The 19801-nt window shown below is 41.3% G+C and overlaps 1 protein-coding gene across 1 annotated transcript; it reads left to right on the top strand.

Moving 5' to 3' along the window:
* Positions 1–18076: 18076 nt before the first annotated feature.
* On the top strand, positions 18077–18649 carry LOC149256128 (uncharacterized). The gene has a single exon (XM_089455241.1). The coding sequence runs from the start codon at positions 18077–18079 to the stop codon at positions 18647–18649; it is 573 nt and encodes a 190-aa protein (XP_089311367.1).
* The last annotated feature ends 1152 nt before the right edge of the window (positions 18650–19801 follow it).

A 19801-nucleotide genomic window follows, 5' to 3' on the forward strand; every position in this document is an offset into this window, starting at 1 on the left:
AGTAGAAGAGCAATAAAGAATTTCCAACTAATATTTAACAGTCATCTGAATTACAGGTGCAATTAGTTTCTTTCCTATTCTTAAAATATAATGAGCACATTTCCAAACAGAAGCAAGAAGTGGAAATTGAAATCTTCTAATAGACATTAAGACAAGAAAAGACCGTGAGCCCGAGAGCGTAGGAACGCTATTGCATACACATGGAGAGGAACCCATCAAGAAGCCCACATAACTCATAGACAACCACCTACAGTATTGAACAGTAACGAGTGTACAACAAATCCAACAAATAGAGGGTTTCACATCTAACATCCACATAATTAATGGCATGAAGACAACATCAAGACAAGGTACTACAAAGTCGTCACATTAATTTTTCCCTTTCAAATACGATTTGAATGTTAAGCTACATGAGTCACTGTAAATTAGTTTACAAATTAAGTCAAAACAATTCACATTTCAAATAGAACAAAACACTGGGTTCCAGACCCTAAGTTTACATTCATATAAATTAAACCAGTCCATGTTACAATAAGACCTAGTACCGAGGTTCAAAACCCTAGAAAACGTACTCTTACTATGAAACCCAAAATTACAAGCAAGACAAACAACCTATCTGTATTCTACATAAGGACGAGTTAAACTATAGTGAGACTGAAGCCTGAGGCCGAGACACATTATATCAATAGGTGACAAACAGGGAAATCATGGAGAGACCCTACACGGTCTAGTAGAGCACAAGAAGAGTCGAGGCCAAAGTTACCCACTCTCCCTCCACCTCCAATCACCATGTGGAGAGAGTCAATAATAGAATAGAATCAAACTTAGGAGAAGCACGAAAACAGAGTAAGGGTCAATTAATTACAAGTAGAGAGACCACAACAGGTAGCGAACCGGCAAGGGACCCTGCTCACAAGGGGCCATTACTATTGAGACTGGAAAGAGAAGCGTAGTAATTCCAAAGCAAAGAAAGAGAACATACCTAAGAAGTCTACGAGCTGAGGACGAGAATGAGGTCATTTTGCAGCCATCACATGAGAGCGCAAGTAACCAGAATCAAGATTAAACAAAAAAACCCTCGAACCAAGAGACAGTGAAACATAACCACGATAATGCTAGATACATTCAAGCGAAAATAAACTGTCGTCGTGTCATAGGAAAAAAACATTCGAACATCATCACAGAACGCCAAAAGGGAGCCCAGAACCCTCACACAGACTCACAAGCAAACACAGGTCTCCATCAAGACAGATAAAGCACTCGGAGAGTCCTACCACAGGACAAGCCCTGGATGAGAAGCCAAGTTGAGCACCAGAACAAGAAAAACGAAACCCTGAGGAGGAAAACCAGAGAGCAGACCCTCTCAGTGCAAACAAACAACAATTGAAATGACGGACCAAGTGAGGAGCTAGGGTTACAAGCACAGTGAAGGTGGGAGAATACAGCCCGAGGTCAAGATAGTTGTCTCCCTCACAAGAGTCTGTAGAAATCACATTCATCACAACCAAAATATCCAATTACCACTACAGCCTACAAAAAGCATAAATTTAATAATTTCAAATAAACCAAATCTTGTGTTCGGTTAGATTACGCGGGCTCGTCCCATCAAAATTTGGTATCAGAGAAGGTTAGTGGACTGAAATAGAAGTTGGGTGAAGAGGTCGAGGCAGAGCTATTCGACAAGTCGTAGATGAGGGGTTGAGAGAAGAGCTTAGGATCCTGAATGCCCATTTGGCGGCAGTAGAAGCAATAAGGAGAAGGGATATGGATGTAGGAGATCACAGTGAGGAAAAGGTTATAGTTACAACAAATGGATCAGATTAAGAAGGACATGGGATTAAATTATTAAGGTCAGTTTTGATGGCTAGCAGTAAGCCAAAACCTAAAATTACAAACTATGACGAAATTTTGTCCACAAAGGTGCTGTTAGACTCGATTAGTGAGTTGGATAAGTATTTTGACTGTGAGGAGGTCAGCGAAGATAGGAGAGTTAAATTTGCTGCTACCAAGCTGAAGGTACATGCACCCTTATGGTGGGACAGTGTCGAGGCAGAAAGGAGAAGATTGAACAAGTTACCAATTAAAAAGTGCACCAGAATCATCTCCAAGATGAAGAGCAGGTTTCCGCCCAAAGATTTTGAGATTGATTTGCATCGAAAGGTACAAAATTTGAAGTGGAGAGGAATCACGATGAAAGAATACACTGAAGAATTCTATCAGGTGAACTTGAGAGCTGGATCTATTGAGGACACCCCAGAGAAGACAGCAAGGTTTGTGAATGGCCTAAGGCTGGAAATATTGGATGAAATAATTATTCTTTCTCCAAAGAATATACAAGAAGCATATCAGAGTGCCCTAAAGGCAGAAGAGAGGCTCACAAGAAAATAGAATGCTAGGAGGGGACGAGGAACAGGTAGAGGAAAAGGACAATCCTTTGGCGGAGGAAGGACTACAAATAACAGTGAAGAGGGCAACAATTCTAAAACTTTAGGGACAGTAGAAAAGGATGGCAGCACAAGAGGAGGAAGGCAATACCAAAGAGGCAAGGGAAATGGCAGAGGAAGAGGAGCTGCCCACCAGTGCTACAAGTGCCACAAGTGGGGGCACAGATGTTATAGACATTTTTGTGCCTTACAGCATGAAGCATGAAATGTCAATAATCTAAGGGATCCAAAGTCCCTAAACATGTTGTTCCTGCCCCTAGAGGAACAAGGTCAGCAAACCACAGCACTAAATATCAGTTCTCCACCTGAAAACACTCAAAAACAAGCTAATTCTGGATCATGTCAACTGCTCCACTGAGCATCTGCGCTGAATGTCAACTGCTCCACTGTGTACCTGCGCTGAATGTCAACTGCAAAGAAGGCTACCTGCGCTGGGCGAGTTTGGCCAAGTGGCACAGTCATTCCTCAAGGTGTCAATGCCCAGGAAGCTTCCAAAATGACACTTGGATCAGGGAATTCGACTGGTGATGAGTAAGAGGGTCTAGATCTCCAAGTGGAAGCAAGAACCTCCAAGTGGACACAAGAACTGAAGAATAACTGAAGTGGGAGAGGACACTAGTCAGCTTCATTCCAGCTACAAGCTGACTCATCCTTTCTCCAAAACTCCTATATATAGAGCTCTCTCATGAGGTCTATGGAGGCTGGAATCTGGTGAATGTAAGGAAGTGTTGTTTGTTTGAGTATAGAACTATTGGGTGATTTGCTTTGAAGGAGGTGAAGAGGAGATTTCTTTCTGCTGGGAGGTGATGCTGGATTGGGCCTTTTATGGTTGTATTACTTCCTGAACTTTACTTCTTCCATTAATAAAGCATTTGAGGTTCTTCTATATGCATGTGTCTCAATGGTGTATTGCTATACTTGTGTATTTGATTTATTCTAATCCTTGAATCAATTATGAATGTATGCTTCTTGTAGTTTCCCTCTCTTGTCATTTTGCAGGATCTTGGTGTAGCTGGGCCAGTGAAAGAGCAAGGAGCTGGGAGCAAGCAACAAAGAGAGAAGATTGGATCAATCATTAGCGGAAGACATCGGTTAGTGGATCTCTTTCTCCCCTCTCTTACATCTCATAAAGAAGTAATCTCGAATAGCTTTGCTTTGATTGTTGCTGAGGTACTATCACCCTTAGAGTGGGATAGGGTCATTCCGTATTGGATACTTTTCCCAAAAACAAATTGGCGACTCCGCTGGGGATCGTATCTTGTTGGTTGTTTGTGTTTTTGCTATTCATTTCATAAACACAGGGAGTACCGAATCGAACTGCATTTGGATCTTTCAAAAGCTTCTGATTTGGCCAAAAACTGTGAATTTTTGAGCAATCTGTGACCCGGAAACTGAGAAAAACGAAAGTTTGTCTCTTCAGTGCAGGCACTGTGAAGGCAGTCTGCATTTCAGCACAGTTCCCGAAGGGGCTACCTGCGCTGAATGTCAAACTGACAGTGTACTACCTGTGCTGAACCAGTTTTGTCTAGTGCTACTGGGGTTCCCTGCTGTTTATTGCCCTGTTTTCATCCTTGTTTTTGCAGCCTGTTGTCAGTCAATGTACCTATCTGAAACCAACTTTCCTTGCCACTATTCCACCTCGGTTGTATAAAGAAACTTTATTTGTTCTTTGTGTATTTCTTATATCATTTGCAGTTTCCCATAACGAAAAGTGAACTAGTCTTGCTGTGGCCTCTTAGAACTAGACCTGTGATAAGTGTCGTTTTGATCTTAAGAGTTAGTTTGTTTGCTGTTCATAGCTGATTGAGCTTTTGCTTTCGTCATATGGTTTGAATTTATATATTTCTAGTGTCGAAACAAGTGAATCTTAAGGTGTCTTTTGATTTTGGACAAGCTTGTTTGCTTTCACTTGAAATTGAATTCAAAGTTATACAACAGCTTTCTTTTTGTATTACATCAACATTAAGAAAGAGAAAAGAAATACCTGCATCGTGCATTTTGCATTTGATAAGTTTGTATGTTGATTTAGGGAAAAGTGCATTATTGTATGCTCTTTGATCTGTGTGAAAAGATGATGTCTTTCTTTTCCCTCAGTAGTTAAGATTTTCATAAGTCGAAAAGATTGAAAAAGCTTGCTTCTCATCTTAGACTGCATTTAGGAATTTGTATCAAAACATCTCGTGGTGAACCTTGAAAGGCAAACTTTAAAAAGATCAACTTAAAATATATTGAATGAACCTAACAACACTTTGAAACATAACACAAACACATAGAGGTCTAAGCTAGAGACGTGTTCCGGCGTCGTTAAACGTAGTGACTGTCGATCTCGACGAAGGTGGGTGATTCCTCCTGAGAGTCGGTGGCACTAATACGGACTTGTGCTCCCACGAACCATCGCGTATATATTGGGAGACCCCTATAGGCATATATATTTTATCCATAGGAAGCCGTGTCGGCCGCCCTACTGATCGCAATGCAGTGAACACAGCATTCACGAAGATCGACCACTCGTACCGTAAAACGTATTCTGTGGTTTTGCGAAAGGTTTGGCACACCCTCTGCCTAGATCTCCAGAGCAGTTTCTTTTGGCCTTTTTCAAACTCTATAACTGAAAAAGTCCATCTGAGCATTTGTCACTTCAGGCTCGTTAAAACATCGAAGGAGACTAGAGTCATCTTTAGCTTTTTCTCGACTCTTAAAAAGTGAAAAAGCAAGTTGTGTCTAAAAGCGTCTAATAAAATTCATTCAATTCGGAAACACAAATTTCCCCTTTTAATATTTTGGTTGATCGAGTAATCCGCAATCATGGAAGAAAGTCAATTGAAACCCCATCGTTCGCGGAGGCTTACGAGTCAACCGTCTTTGTCTCCGGAATCGAAAACAGTACGGACAAAGCGAACTCGTTTAACCGGTTCAAAATCTCCTATAAAAGTTAGAACAAGTGTTCCGACTGCATCTGAGGTTCCGGTTACTCCAAACATTTCTGGAAACCCTTCCTCTATAGAAGAAGTTCAACAGCCACAGAAGGACAGTAATACTGATCCTAGTCTGGGGGCAAATACTTGCATAACTGAACCAGTTCCATCTGTAACCAGTCCAGAGAGTTTTGTTCCTCAAACAACTGTCACTGTCGAAACAACCACTTCTTCGGCACCAGAAATATTTTACGGACCTGACGGTCTTCCTCTTCCACCGGGTTTGATTGCGATAGAGGAAATTGCGGAGGATCCGCAAGCAAGTACTCCAACTCATTTTGGAGTCGGGGTCACTCTATTTCCTTCATCAGAGGTTAATCCACCACAAGTGGAAGTTCCTGTAGAATCGCTAGGCAATCTATTGGATAGACTTAAGATGTCTGAACAACCATCATCATCTAGGACTATGTCAAATGACACAGCGACAGCAGAAGCCCCTGCCGTCACTCCGACGATGTTTGCTGGCATACCAGCTGTCCCAACTAGCTCTCTACCGCTAGAAGGAGTCCACCAAGGGACTATTTCGACAGTATGGTCTGTTCCAGTTTGTTCATCCGGAGTAGTATCCTGTAACTCTTACGTTGAAACTCGACAGATTGATCCTCATGGAGGTCAATTTGGGCCATCCAGTCCTCAAGGACTAACAATCCCTTTGAGTTCCGGATTGCTACCGTATGGGGGGCAGTATGCCCTTTCATTACCCCCTCCGGGAGGGTACCCATAAGTGAGTTCACAACAGTATTCAGGTTATACTGGAATTGCATCAAGTAGTTGGGTACCTATGGTACCTCAACAACCAAGGGTTGTATATTCTATGCAACAGTGTGTACCTATGACGAACATCCCAACCACACCGGCTATTGTAACAGTGTCACAAGTTCAAGCGATGCCTGTTGCATGTCAACCTCAGTTTTCTCAGGTTGTAATGCAACAGCCCCTTGAACATGGGTCACAACCACAGTCGCCAACTGGTGGGGCGACACAGGTCCAGACGGGTACAATTACCCCACACCTTGGTCCAACGGTTAGCATAGCACAACAGAACATGGCTTCACAACCATGGCTTGTGCAATACCAACAACCGCAATTCCAGCAGGTATATCAAGGTTCTGAGCAGCAGATCTTTGCGAACAGTGGACAACCGTATATCCAAAACGGCCAAAACCAACCACTTTACAGTGGTCAAGTCCACCAACCGTATCAGTCATACCAACATCAATTACATTATGCTGGTATGCAAAGGCCCACTGCTCAAGCGATTCCATCGTACCCTGGTTATGCTTCGCCTAACCTGAATCAACAGTTACCATTCGTGGCAACTTTAGAGTTACCCGATTTACACCGGTTAACCAACGATCCGATTGCTTATGCCCCTTGGTGGCCAGCGATTCCTCATAAACTTCCATATGACATTCCTAAATTCAATGGAAATCCAGGTGAAGACCCATCGAATCACGTGATGACTTTTCATCTGTGGTGTTCGTCGAACACCCTAAACGACGATTCGATAAGGCTTCGCCTTTTTCAGAGGACATTGACAGGTCCAGCGGCTAAATGGTATATTGAATTGCCAAGAGCCTCTTTCGACAATTTTAGTTCCCTAGCCACGACTTTCTTAACCCACTTTCAATTACTGATAAGGTATGAAACGGGAACAGAAATATTAACCAACTTCAAACAGACAACTGCCACCCATATATCTGATCATATACATGAGTGGCGTCGTCATCGTAGGATGGTGAAAACGTACGTTCCCGATCAGCTATTAGTTGAATGGTTTATAAAGTCGTTACTTCCGGCTATTACGGAAGATGTGGCCAAGGGGGGAGTCGTAACAGAGGAGAAAGTTATTGCTCGCGCACAGTATTTGGACTTAGTTTATACTCAGTCCGGCACGCTCTACGATAAAATACCTGACGCTCCTAGACCGGAATTTTCAATTCCTCCCCCTCCTAAATCCAATAGTGACTCTCATGCCGGTGATGGCGTGATTGGCACGGAAAACGCGAAATCGATAAAGGCTTCGTCTAAGAAAGCCCGTAAGAATTCGGATCAAAATGCAAAAGAAGAAATTCTTGCTTCGGAAGTAAATGCCATATCAGCAGATAAAGGCAAAGAAACCAATCAACCAGGAAGCAAGAAAAAGCAAAACAAAGGGAAGAAGAAAGAACAAGGAGAATCATCTCCTAAAAGATCTTCTTCAAACCCTCCTGGGAAAGGAAAACCAAAAATTCCATGTTTTATATGTGACGAGGATCATTGGACAGCAGACTGTCCATACAAAGCTGAGCTAAAAAGATTCTTAAAGAATTCACAAACCCTAGCTGTGTTAACTGATCCGTTTCCGAATCCAGGTCAAAATCTGGTTGATAGTGGAAATGCTTCCCCATGCCAGGTGCTAATGTTGTCGACCTCCAAGAAACAGAATGATGCTTTGATTTCGACAAGGAACAAAGATTACGGGAATCCGTAGTTGTCGAATGGTAAGGAAAAAGATCAACCAAGCAGTTCGACGACAACTTCGACAGAAGTTGTGCCACCGTATATTACGGGAAGCATTCCAATGATCCATGGAAACAATCATTCTCTCCAAAATATCGGAGTAATTTTCCTAAAAGACCCCACTTTAATGGGTACTTTGGCCCTACCGCCTCCGAGTAATCTGGCGGAAATGGCCACAGTGGAATATGAAACCTTCTATTTCTAATGGATCTAAAACTTCGAGGATAGTTCCTGTCTCATGTCAACCTCGTTAAAAAATGAAATAAAGAGTCGAGGATAGTTCCTATCTTGTGTCAACCTCATTAAAAAATGAAACAAATCCCCGAGGTAAACCTTCATTCCAACCACCGAGTTGAATGCAATGAAGCTTGGGGGGCGTGCACCTCGATTTTCATTATTATGCTGGGGGCATGCGAACTTATCACCGAGCAGTTTTATCACATAGTTCATGCTCGTTAAAAAATAAACATAAGATTGAGCAGTGTTTTGGGTGCATTCAAGCTCGTTAAATAAAAAATGAACCTATCTCGGTAAATAACTATTGTGATCGTAAATTTATCAGCCATAAAACGCCTTGGTCGTGTTTGCACCTGCCACCTCCACCGTCATTTGGCCGATCGTTCACCTCCATATGATCATTTACCCATTTTGAGGAACAACTGCGAAAAGTGATTTCACCTAGCCATCCTTGTGACACTGCCGTGATTGGAAATTCCAACCTGTACCTGGAATCTGCTGCTATCCCCGTTTATCACTCGTTCCTCAAAAGACGAGTCTTCTTTGAGCTCTTTTCATATGACTCGTAAAATATGAAAAGTTTGCCGAGTTTTGGCCTTCCAGCTCGTTAAAAGGACCAGAAGAGCTATCCCTCCTCTAGATTTTAATCTTTTTGGACCTGAGGGATTATTGCACAAAAAGGTCGAGCGCTTGTTTTATTCGGCTCGTTAAAGTTATCGAAAACTCATCCCTTATGTGTTGTTTTATACTTTTTCGGACTTAAGGGATTAGATGACGAAAAAGGAATTTTGGAGTTAACTTTTTGTACCTTTTCAGACTCTCTAAAAATGAAAAGGACCGAGTTTTCCTTGTCGTTAGACTCGTTAAAATGATTAAATAGCGACAAACTTGTCTTTAGACGAGAACGAGTTTCCCTATCGCTAGGCTCGTTAAAACATAGCGATGGGCTTGCCCGAAGGGCAGGTTATAGAACAAGCATATGTTATCCTCCTCAAGCTTGACAAAAATAAAGAGGTACTGGTCAGAAATGACTGGGGAAAAATTGGGAGAACCTCAAAGCTTTAATGGTAGCAAGTCGCTCTTGAACATGACATTTTTCCTTTGTATCACATCGGGTTGGGTTGTTTCATTCACCGGTCTCATCACCATGGTCTTCGCCAAACCATCCACATTTGGGGTAATGCTACCGATCCATCGCATCAGTGTCGTTATATGTTCAAGAGATGTTGTTCAGAAAGAGTCAACCGTGTCCCATCCACTGCCATACATTATCCTTCATCCACCCATGATCGCCACCCTGAATCATATTTCACAGATTGTTTTCACCTCCACTAAAATCATTAGCTCCATTCTGTGTCACTGATGTGGGATTCATTAAGGCCCTCCTTTGATGGATCGCTTCTTGTCGACTTCAGCTCATTATCCAAGAAGTTGATCTAGGAACACCCCCCTCAGTACTTTGAAGCTTGCATGCCTCAATGGCAAGTTTCTCACTTCCGGTGACAGGTATACATCAATGACCTTCGACCAGAAGATTTTGCGTGGTGTTCGACCCCAAGTCCTTTATTCACACCACGTGAATTGTACTGCAGTACCTTGAGGGTCATTATCATTATCGGGGATTCCTCTCGCGCTTGTTAACGGTTTACATCATTGACCGGTAATCGAGCGATGTCTTTCCATGTTCGACTTCAGCGCAATTCTCACATGGATCGACTTGTACTTAGAGTGAAGATCGAACGAGTTTGAAGACCCCGGATCTAGTTTCATCCATCCGGGCTGCGATATATATTCAGGAAATATAAAGACATTTGATATGTACATCATTACAGCAGATGATCATCCTACTCAAAGGATGATAATTTCAGCAGAGAATTATCAGTCTACCATCAGACAATCGTCTGTTCTATGTACTAAAATGAATTTATAAAGCTGAGCATGGGAATGCCCGCCTCAGCTAGATCATGAAAGCAGAATGAAAAATAATGTATTGTATTGTATTTTATTACAGGTCACCTCTCAGCGATTGAATGAACTTCGGATCCTCCTGATAAAGCATTTCACCCGATAAACGACCTCATACTTTAGGGGGCAACTGTTATAGACATTTTTGTGCCTTACAACATGAAGCATGAAATGTCAATAATCTAAGGGATCCAAAGTCCCTAAACATGTTGTTCCTGCCCCTAGAGGAACAAGGTCAGCAAACCACAGCACTAAATATCAGTTCTCCACCTGAAAACACTAAAAAACAAGCTAATTCTGGATCATGTCAACTGCTCCACTGAGCATCTACGCTGAATGTCAACTGCTCCACTGTGTACCTGCGCTGAATGTCAACTGCAAAGAAGGCTACCTGCACTGGGCGAGTTTGGCCAAGTGGCACAGTCATTCCTCAAGGTGTCAATGCCCAGGAAGCTTCCAAAATGACACTTGGATCAGGGAATTCGACTGGTGATGAGTAAGAGGGTCTAGATCTCCAAGTGGAAGCAAGAACCTCCAAGTGGACCCAAGAACTGAAGAATAACTGAAGTGGGAGAGGACACTAGTCAGCTTCATGCCAGCTACAAGCTGACTCATCCTTTCTCCAAAACTCCTATATATAGAGCTCTCTCATGAGGTCTATGGAGGCTGGAATCTGGTGAATGTAAGGAAGTGTTGTTGGTTTGAGTATAGAACTATTGGGTGATTTTCTTTGAAGGAGGTGAAGAGGAGATTTCTTTCTGCTGGGAGGTGATGCTGGATTGGGCCTTTTATGGTTGTATTACTTCCTGAACTTTACTTCTTCCATTAATAAAGCATTTGAGGTTCTTCTATATGCATGTGTCTCAATGGTGTATTGCTATACTTGTGTATTTGATTTATTCTAATCCTTGAATCAATTATGAATGTATGCTTCTTGTAGTTTCCCTCTCTTGTCATTTTGCAGGATCTTGGTGTAGCTGGGCCAGTGAAAGAGCAAGGAGCTGGGAGAAAGCAGCAAAGAGAGAAGATTGGATCAATCATTAGCGGAAGACATCGGTTAGTGGATCTCTTTCTCCCCTCTCTTACATCTCATAAAGAAGTAATCTTGAATAGCTTTGCTTTGATTGTTTCTGAGGTACTATCACCCTTAGAGTGGGATAGGGTCATTCCGTATTGGATACTTTTCCCAACAACAACAGATCCTTTGAATGTCCTGAAGGAGAATAGGTTGGTCAAATAGGAGCATATGTTGCTTAGACAGAAGAAGTAGTGGCACTGCCTGAAGAGGTAGAAAATGCACCAGAAACATGAGAGGCCTTAGTTTGGAATAAGGTATTGCTGAAACCGACGAAGGAAACAGCTGAACAAACCAAAAGGAAGGCATTGTTTTGGACTGTGTGCAAGTCACATGACAAATGCTGCAAGTTGATTATAGATAGTGGAAGCACTGATAATTTGGTTGCAACAGAGATGGTGGAAAAATTGGGTCTAAAACGACTGAAGCATCCAACCCCCTATAAGGTGTCGTGGTTACAGAAGGGTCACCAGCTACTGGTTGATCAGCAATGTGAGGTAGAATTCCATATTGGCAGATATAACGACAAAGTTATTTGTGACATCATGCCCATGGATGTGTGTCATATTATGCTAGGAATACTATGGTAGTATGACTGGAAAGTTGTTCATGATGGGAAGAGAAATTGTTACAAGTTTTGTTAAGGATGGAATTAAGCATACATTAGTGCCCATCAAGGAGGAGGAAACAACATAAACTAGCAGAACAAAAGTGTTTTTGGTGGGTGGAAAACAATTTTTAAAGTAGATTGAAGATGATGAAGTGAAATATGCTTTTGTGAGAAGACCAAGAACAGTGTTTTTGCACACAGAAATTTCTGATTTACCTACAGAAATTCAAGAAATGTTGCAGGAATTCAGCGACATTGTGGTGGACGATTTACCAGATAAATTGCCACCAAAGCGGAGTATCAGTCATCACATAGATTTCATCCCTGGAGCTAGTCTACGGAATAAAGTTGCTTATTAGATAAGCCCCAAAGACAACGAGGATATTAGAAAATGGGTACAGGAATTGCTAGATAAGGTACTGATTCGAGGGAGCTTGAGCCTGTGTGCAGTTCTGACGGTGCTTGCTCCCAAGAAAGGAGGCGAATGGCGGATGTGCACAGATTCGTGAGTAATAAACAAGATTACGATCAGGTACAGGTTTCCATTGCCACGAATGTACGATATGATGCACTGTTTTAGCGGGGCAGCCTATTTTTCAAAGATAGATTTGAAGAGTTGATACCAGCAGATTAGAATCCGGGAAGGGGATGAATGGAAAACAACTTCCAAGAGTAATAAAGGGTTGTATGAATGGCTGGTGATGCATTTTGGGTTAAGTAATCCACCTTATACTTTTATGTGCCTGATGAATGAAATGCTGAAGGAGTTCACTGGGAAATTTGTGATTGTGTATCTTGACGATATAGTGATTTTTAGAGAAACTAGGGAGGAGAATTTTTGACATGTTCGATCTGTTTTGGAGAAATTGCAGCAAAACAAGTTGCTGATAAATCTGAAGAAATGCACTTTCTTTCAGAAGAAGTTGATCTATTTGGGTTTCGTGATTGCAGAGAATGAGCTGAAAATGGACCCAGAGAAAGTTGCAGCTATACTTAGCTAGCCATCCCCTAAGAGTCTGTTCGAAGTACAAAGTTTTCATCAGTTGGCTAGTTTATAACGTAAGTTTAAAAGGGACTTTAGTGGAATCAGCACACCTATGTTGGATACAATCAAGAAGGCAATTCAACCTTTTAAGTGGACTAAAGCGGCGGAAAGAAGTTTCCATATGTTAAAAAAGAAGATCACTGAGAGGCCAATTTTGAGGCTACCTGACTTCAACAAACTTTTTCAATTTCATTGTGATGCTAGTGGTATACCCATTGGGGCCGTACATAGCCAAGAAAAAGAACCTGTTGCTTATTTCAGTGAAAATTTGAATGAAAGTAGGCAGAAATACTCATCATATGACAAGGATTTCTATGCTATCATCCAAGCATTGAAGCATTGGAGGAACTATTTTCTGGGTAATGAGTTTGTTTTGTTTTCAGATAATTCTGCATTACAGTATGTTATGCAATAGCACAAACTGAACCACACGCATGTGAAGTGGGCTGAATTCTTGTAGAGTTATACGTTTGTGTTGAAACATATTAGCGGATAGGCAAACAAGGTAGCATATGCATTGAGCATAAGGGTTTTGCTTTTGCAGGAGAGCACGATACAAGTGTTGGGCTTTGAACACCTGAAAGACTTGTATTAGATAGATCCAAATTTTAAGGAGGCTTATGAAGCCTACCAAAACCCTTTGAGGAGGAATAATCGTCCATGGCTGGACTAAAACCTATAGGAGAAGCTGCTATTTAAGCGAGGACAACTGTGTATTCCTAACTGTTCCATCAGAGAGAACATCATCTGAGAGAAACACAGTGGAGGTCTTGTAGGAAATTTTGGCATTGACAAGACCTTGGATCAGCTCAGTCACTTTTATTATTGGTCGAGGATACGAAGGGATGTGCATCGACTTGTAACCACGTGTAAAGTGTGTCAATTGGAAAAAGGACACAGTCAAAATACGAGACTCTACACACCAGTGCCTATTCCAGGTAGACCATGGGACTCAGTGAGCTTGGACTTTGTCTTGGGTTTATGAAGAACACAACATGGTCATGACTCTGTGATGGTGGTAGTAGGCTGGTTTTCAAAAATCGCGCATTTTATTCATTGTTGGAAAACCAGTGATGCCACTCACGTAGTACACTTGTTTTTCATAGAGATTGTCAGATTACACTGCTTTCCTAAGTCCATTGTCTCTGACAGAGATGTGAAATTTACAGGACATTTTTGGTACACTGTATGGAAGAAGTAGGACATGCAGTTGAAGTTCAGCTCTGCTTATCACCCACAGATGGATGGGCAAATGGAGGTGGTTAACAAAAGTCTAGGAAATCTGCTAAGGAGTCTAGTGGGATAAAATTCACGTATGTGGGATCGTGTGCTTGCTCAAGCAGAATTTTCTTACAATGATTCACCAAACCGAGGAGTGCATGAACTGTGGGATTTGGGATAGCTAGAGAAAAGAAGTGTCGATGGGGAAGAATTTGCAAGAGCAATTAACGACCTACATGAGCAGGTGAAGATGAAATTACAGGACATCAGTCAGAGGTACTAACAGAAACCTGATTTGAAACAACGTGAAGTACAATTTAATGTAGGGGATCAGGTCTTGGTGTATCTATGGAAGGAATGATTTCCTAGGGGCGAATGCAACAAGCTGAAATTCAAAAAAATTGGACCTTGTAAGGTACTAGTTTTCTACAAATGCTTATGAACTGCAATTGCCTCTAGCTTTAGGAATATCACCCATTTTGAATGTGGCAGATTTGTTCCCATACACTACCAATTTGGAAGAGGATAGTTCGGCACAGCCAAAACGGGACACCCAGGAGAAGAGTAGTTCGTGCATGAGACAAATGCCTTCAGCTCACCCGCTCGAAATTGAGGGAATCGTCGACACACAAGTGGCCATGGAGACACAGAAGAAGGAGTGCCTACAGTACCTAGTCAAGTGGAAGAACCAACCTATAGAGGATAGTTCATGGCTTGATGCGGGACAGATACAACGTGCAGCGTATTCTATCGAGGAGCTCATGGACCAGAGCCATGACTTTTTGTTACCCTGTGAGCCTGATGCAGGAGCATCCAACCAGGGGTAGACAAGTGGAGGTGTATGAATCGCAAGCTAAACAGTTTCCCAGTTCATTGTAACTGAGTTGTTTTTTTTTCTTTTATTATTTTATTTCCCTAGTTATCAGCAGTTGGGACATGAAAACAATTTCGGTTTTGTTTTTTTGTTAACGAGTTTTGTTTTATGTCTTTACAGAAGAAAAAAAAAAACTCTGTTTATTTTGAAATTAATTTTAGAATTTAGATAAATAGGAAATTGACAGTTTCTTATGGTAACTATATGTAAGTGTTAACAGTTTCCAAAAATTGTTTAACAAATAATATAAAAGGAAAAAGAACAAATCATTGTAAGGTTGATTTCCATCATAGTAGAAGAGTAATAAAGAATTTACAAGTAATATTTCGCAGTCATCTGAATTCCATGTGCAATTAGTTTCTTTTGTGTTCTTAAAATATATTGAGCACATTTCCAAACAGAAGCAAGCAGTGGAAATTGAAATCTTCTAATAGACATTAAGACAGGCAAAGACCATGAGGCCGAGAGCGCGGGAATGGTATTGCATACACATGGAGAGGAACCCATCGAGAAGCCCACAAACCTCATAGACAACCGCCTGCAGTACTGAACATTAATGAGTGTACAAGAAAGCCAACAAACAGAGGGTTTCACATCTAACATCCACATAATTAACAGTACGAAGATAGCATCAAGACTAGGTACTACAAACTCGTCACGTTATTTTTTCTCTTGCAAATACGATTTGAATGTTCAGCTACATGAGTGACTGTAAATTAATTTATTTATTAAGTCAAAACAATTCACATTTTAAATAGAATGAAGAACTAGGTTTGAGACCCTAAGTTTACATTCATATAAATTAAACGAGTCCATGTTACAATAAGACCAAGTACCCACGTTCAAAACCCTAGAAAATGTACTCATACTACGAAACCCCAAATTACAAGAAAGACAAACAACTTATCTATATTCTACAAAAGGACGAGTTAAACTATAGTGAGACTGAAGCTTGAGGCCGAGACACATTAATATCAATAGGTGACAAATAGGGAAATCATGGAGAGACCCTACCTGGTCTAGCAGAGTGCAAGAAGAGTTGAGGCCATAGTTACCTGCTCACCCTCCACCTGTAATCACCATTTGCAGAGAGTCAATAACAGAATACAATCAAACTTAGCATAAGCACGAAAACAGAGTAAGGGTTTCGCTTACTAGAGAAAGGGTTGACTAATTGCAAGTAGAGAGACCACAAGAGGCAGCGAACTAGCAAGGGACCCTGTTCACAAAGGGCCACAACTGTGAGGACTGAGAAGAGAACGGGGTCATTTTGTAGCCACCACCAGAGAGTACAAGCAACCAAAAGCAAGATAAAACAACAAAACCCCTAAACCAGCAAACAGTGAAACATAACCAAAATAATGCCAGATACATTGAAGAGAAAATAAACTTTCATCGTGTCATAGGAAAAAAATTTGGTACATTGTTGCAAAATGCCAAAAGGCAGCCCAAAACCCTCAGGTACACCGACAAGCAAACACATGTCTTCATCAAGACAGATAAAGCACTAGTAGAGTCCTACCACCAGAAAAGTCGTGGCTGAGAAGCCAAGTTGAGCACTAGAACAATAAAAAAGAAACCCTCAAGAGGAAAACCAGAGAGAAAACCCTCTCAGGGCAAACAAATAACAGTCAAAATGACAGACCAAGTGAGGAGATAGGGTGACAAGCACACTGAAGGTGGGAGAACAGAGCCCGAGGTTGAGATGGGTGTCTCCCTCACAAGACTCTGTAGCAATCACATTAATCACAACCAAAATATCCAAGTACCACTACAACCTACCAAAAATCATAAATTTAATAATTTCAAATAAACCAAATCTTATGTCTGGCTAGAGTACACAGGCTGGTCCCATCAAATTTTGGTATGAGAGCAAGTTAGTGGACAAAAATAGAAGTTGGGAGAATAGGTCATCGAAGAGCTATTCGACAAGTCATAGATGAGGGGTTGAGAGAAGAGCTTAGGATCCTGAATGCCCATTTGGTGGCAGTAGAAGTAGGAAGGAGAAGGGATTCAGAAGTAGGAGATGACAGTGAGGAAGTGGCTGTAGTTACAATAGATGGATCAGATGAAGAAGGACCTGAGATTAAATTGTTATGGTCAGTTTTGCTGGCTAGAAGTAAGCAAAACCTGAAATTCCAAACTATGATGGAAGTTTGTCCAAAGAGGTGTTGTTGGACTCGATTAGTGAGTTGGATAAGTATTTTGAATGTGAGGAGGTCAGCGAAGATAGGAGAGTTAAATTCCCTACTACAAAGTTGAAGGGACACGTAGCCTTATCATGGGACAGTGTCCAAGCAGAAAGGAGAAGATTGAACAAGCTACCAATCAAAAATTGCACCAGAATGGTCACCAAGATGAAGGGCAGGTTTCTGCCCAAAGATTATCAGATTGCTTTACATCAATAGGTACAAAATTTGAAGCACAGAGGAATGACGGTAGAAGAATGGACTGAAGAGTTCTATCGGGTGAGCTTCAGAGATGGATATACTAAGGACACCCCGTAGAAGACAACGAGGTTTGTGAATGGACTAAGGCTGGAAATATTGGACGAAATAAGTATTGTTTCTCCAAAGAATATAGAAGAAGCATATCAGAGTGACTTAAAGGTAGAAGAGAAGCTCAAAACAAAATAGAATGCTAGGAGGGGACGGGGAACAGGAAGAGGAAAAGGACAATCCTTTGGAGGAGGAAGGACTACGAATAACAGTGAAGAGGGAAACAATTCTAAAACTTCAGGGACAGTAGAAAAGGATGGCAGCACTAAAGGAGGAAGGCCATAACAAAGAGGTAGGGGAAATGGCAGAGGCAGAGGAGCTGCCTACCAGTGCTACAAGTACCACAACTGGGGGCACAGATCCTTTGAATGTCCTGAAGGAGAACTTGTTGGTTAGAGAGGAGCATATGTTGCTCAGACAAAAGAAGCAGAGGCACTACCTCAAGAGGTAGAAAATGCACCAGAAACATGAGAGGGCTTAGTTTTGAATAAGGTATTGCTAAAACTAGTGAAGAAAACAGCTGAGAAAACCCAAAGGAAGGCATTGTTTCGGACTGTGTGCAAGTCACATGGAAAATAATGCAAGTTGATTATAGACAGTGGAAGCACTGATAATCTGGTTGCAACAGAGATGGTGGAAAAATTGGGTCTGAAACGACTAAAGCATCCAACCACCTATAAGGTGTCGTGGTTACAGAAGGGTCACCAACTACTGGTTGATGAGGAGTGTGGGGTAGAATTCCATATTGGCAGATCTAAGGACAAATTTATTTGTGACATCATGCCCATGGATGTGTGTCATATTCTGCTAGGAAGACCATGCCAGTATGACCGGAAAGTCATTCATGATGGGAAGACAAACTATTACAAGTTTGTTAAGGATGGAATTAAGCATACATTAGTGCCCATCAAGGAGGAGCAAACAACAGAAACTAGCGTAACAAAAGTGTTATTGGTGGGTGGAAAACAATTTTTAAAGCACGATGAAGATGATGAAGTGAAATATGCTATTGTGAGAAGACCAAGAACAATGCTGTTGCACACAATAATTTTTGATTTACCTGCAGAAATTCAGGAAATGTTGCAGGAATTCAACGACATTGTGGCGGATGATTTACCAGATAAATTTCCACCAAACTTGAGTATCAGTCATCACATAGATTTCATCCCTGGAGCTAGTCTACCAAATAAAGCTGCTTATTAGATGAGCCCCAAAGACAACAAGGAGATTAGAAAACAGGTACAGGAATTGCTTGACAAGGGACTGATTCGTGGGAGCTTGAGCACGTGTGCAGTTCCGACAGTGCTTGCTCCCAAGAAAGGAGGCGAATGGCAGCTGTGCACAAATTTGCTAGCAATAAACAAAATTACGATCAGGTACAATTTTCCATTACCACGAATGGATGATATGATGGACTGTTTGAGTGGTGCAGCCTATGTTTCGAAGATAGATTTGAAGAGTGGATACCACTAGATTAGAATCTGGGAAGGGGATGAATGGAAAACAACTTTCAAGGCTAATGAAGGGTTGTATGAATGGCTGGTGATGCCATTTGGGTTAAGTAATGCACCTAGTAGTTTTATGTGCCTGATGAATGAAATGTTGAAGGAGTTCACTGGGAAATTTGTTATTTTGTATCTTGACGATATACTGATTTTTAGAAAAACCAGGGAGGAGAATTTTCGACATGTTCAATATGTTTTGGAGAAATTACAGAAAAACAAGTTGTAGATAAATCTGAAGAAATGCACTTTCTTTCAGAAGGAGTTGATCTATTTAGGTTTCGTGATTGCAGAGAATGAGCTGAAAATGCACCCAGAGAAAGTTGCAGCTATACTTAGCTGGCCATCCCCTAAGAGCTTGTTTGAAGTAGTACACAGTTTTCAATGGTTGACAAGTCTGCGCACCTATGTTGGATACAATCAAGAAGGCAAGTCAACCTTCTCAGTGGAATGAAGTGGAGGAAAGGAGTTTCCAGATGTTGAAAAAGAAGATCACTAAGAGGCCAATTTTGAGGCTACTTGACTTCAACAAAGCTTTTCAAGTTTGCTGTGATGCTAGTGATACAACCATTGGAGACATACTCAGCTAAGAAGACAAACTTGTTGCTTATTTCAGTGAAAAGTTGAATGAAAGCAGGCAGAAATACTCATCATATGACAAGGATTTCTATGATGTCATCCAAGCATTGAAGCATTGGAGAAACTATTTGTTGGGTAATGAGTTTGTTTTGTTTTGAGATAATTCTACATTGCAATATGTTATGCAACAACACAAACTGAACCACAAGCATGCGAAGTGGGCTGAATTATTAAAGAGTTATACGTTTGTGTTGAAACATATTAGTGGATAGGA

The sequence above is a fragment of the Pinus tabuliformis genome, chromosome 7 (genome assembly GCF_031772625.1).
Source record: "Pinus tabuliformis cultivar Carrire ecotype Pingquan chromosome 7, CPIR1, whole genome shotgun sequence".
NCBI classification, from domain to species: Eukaryota; Viridiplantae; Streptophyta; class Pinopsida; order Pinales; family Pinaceae; genus Pinus; species Pinus tabuliformis.

Excerpts from the sequence above, each read along its gene's own strand:
- LOC149256128 (XM_089455241.1), top strand. The coding sequence starts at position 18,077 with ATGGTGGAAAAATTGGGTCTGAAACGACTAAAGCATCCAACCACCTAT.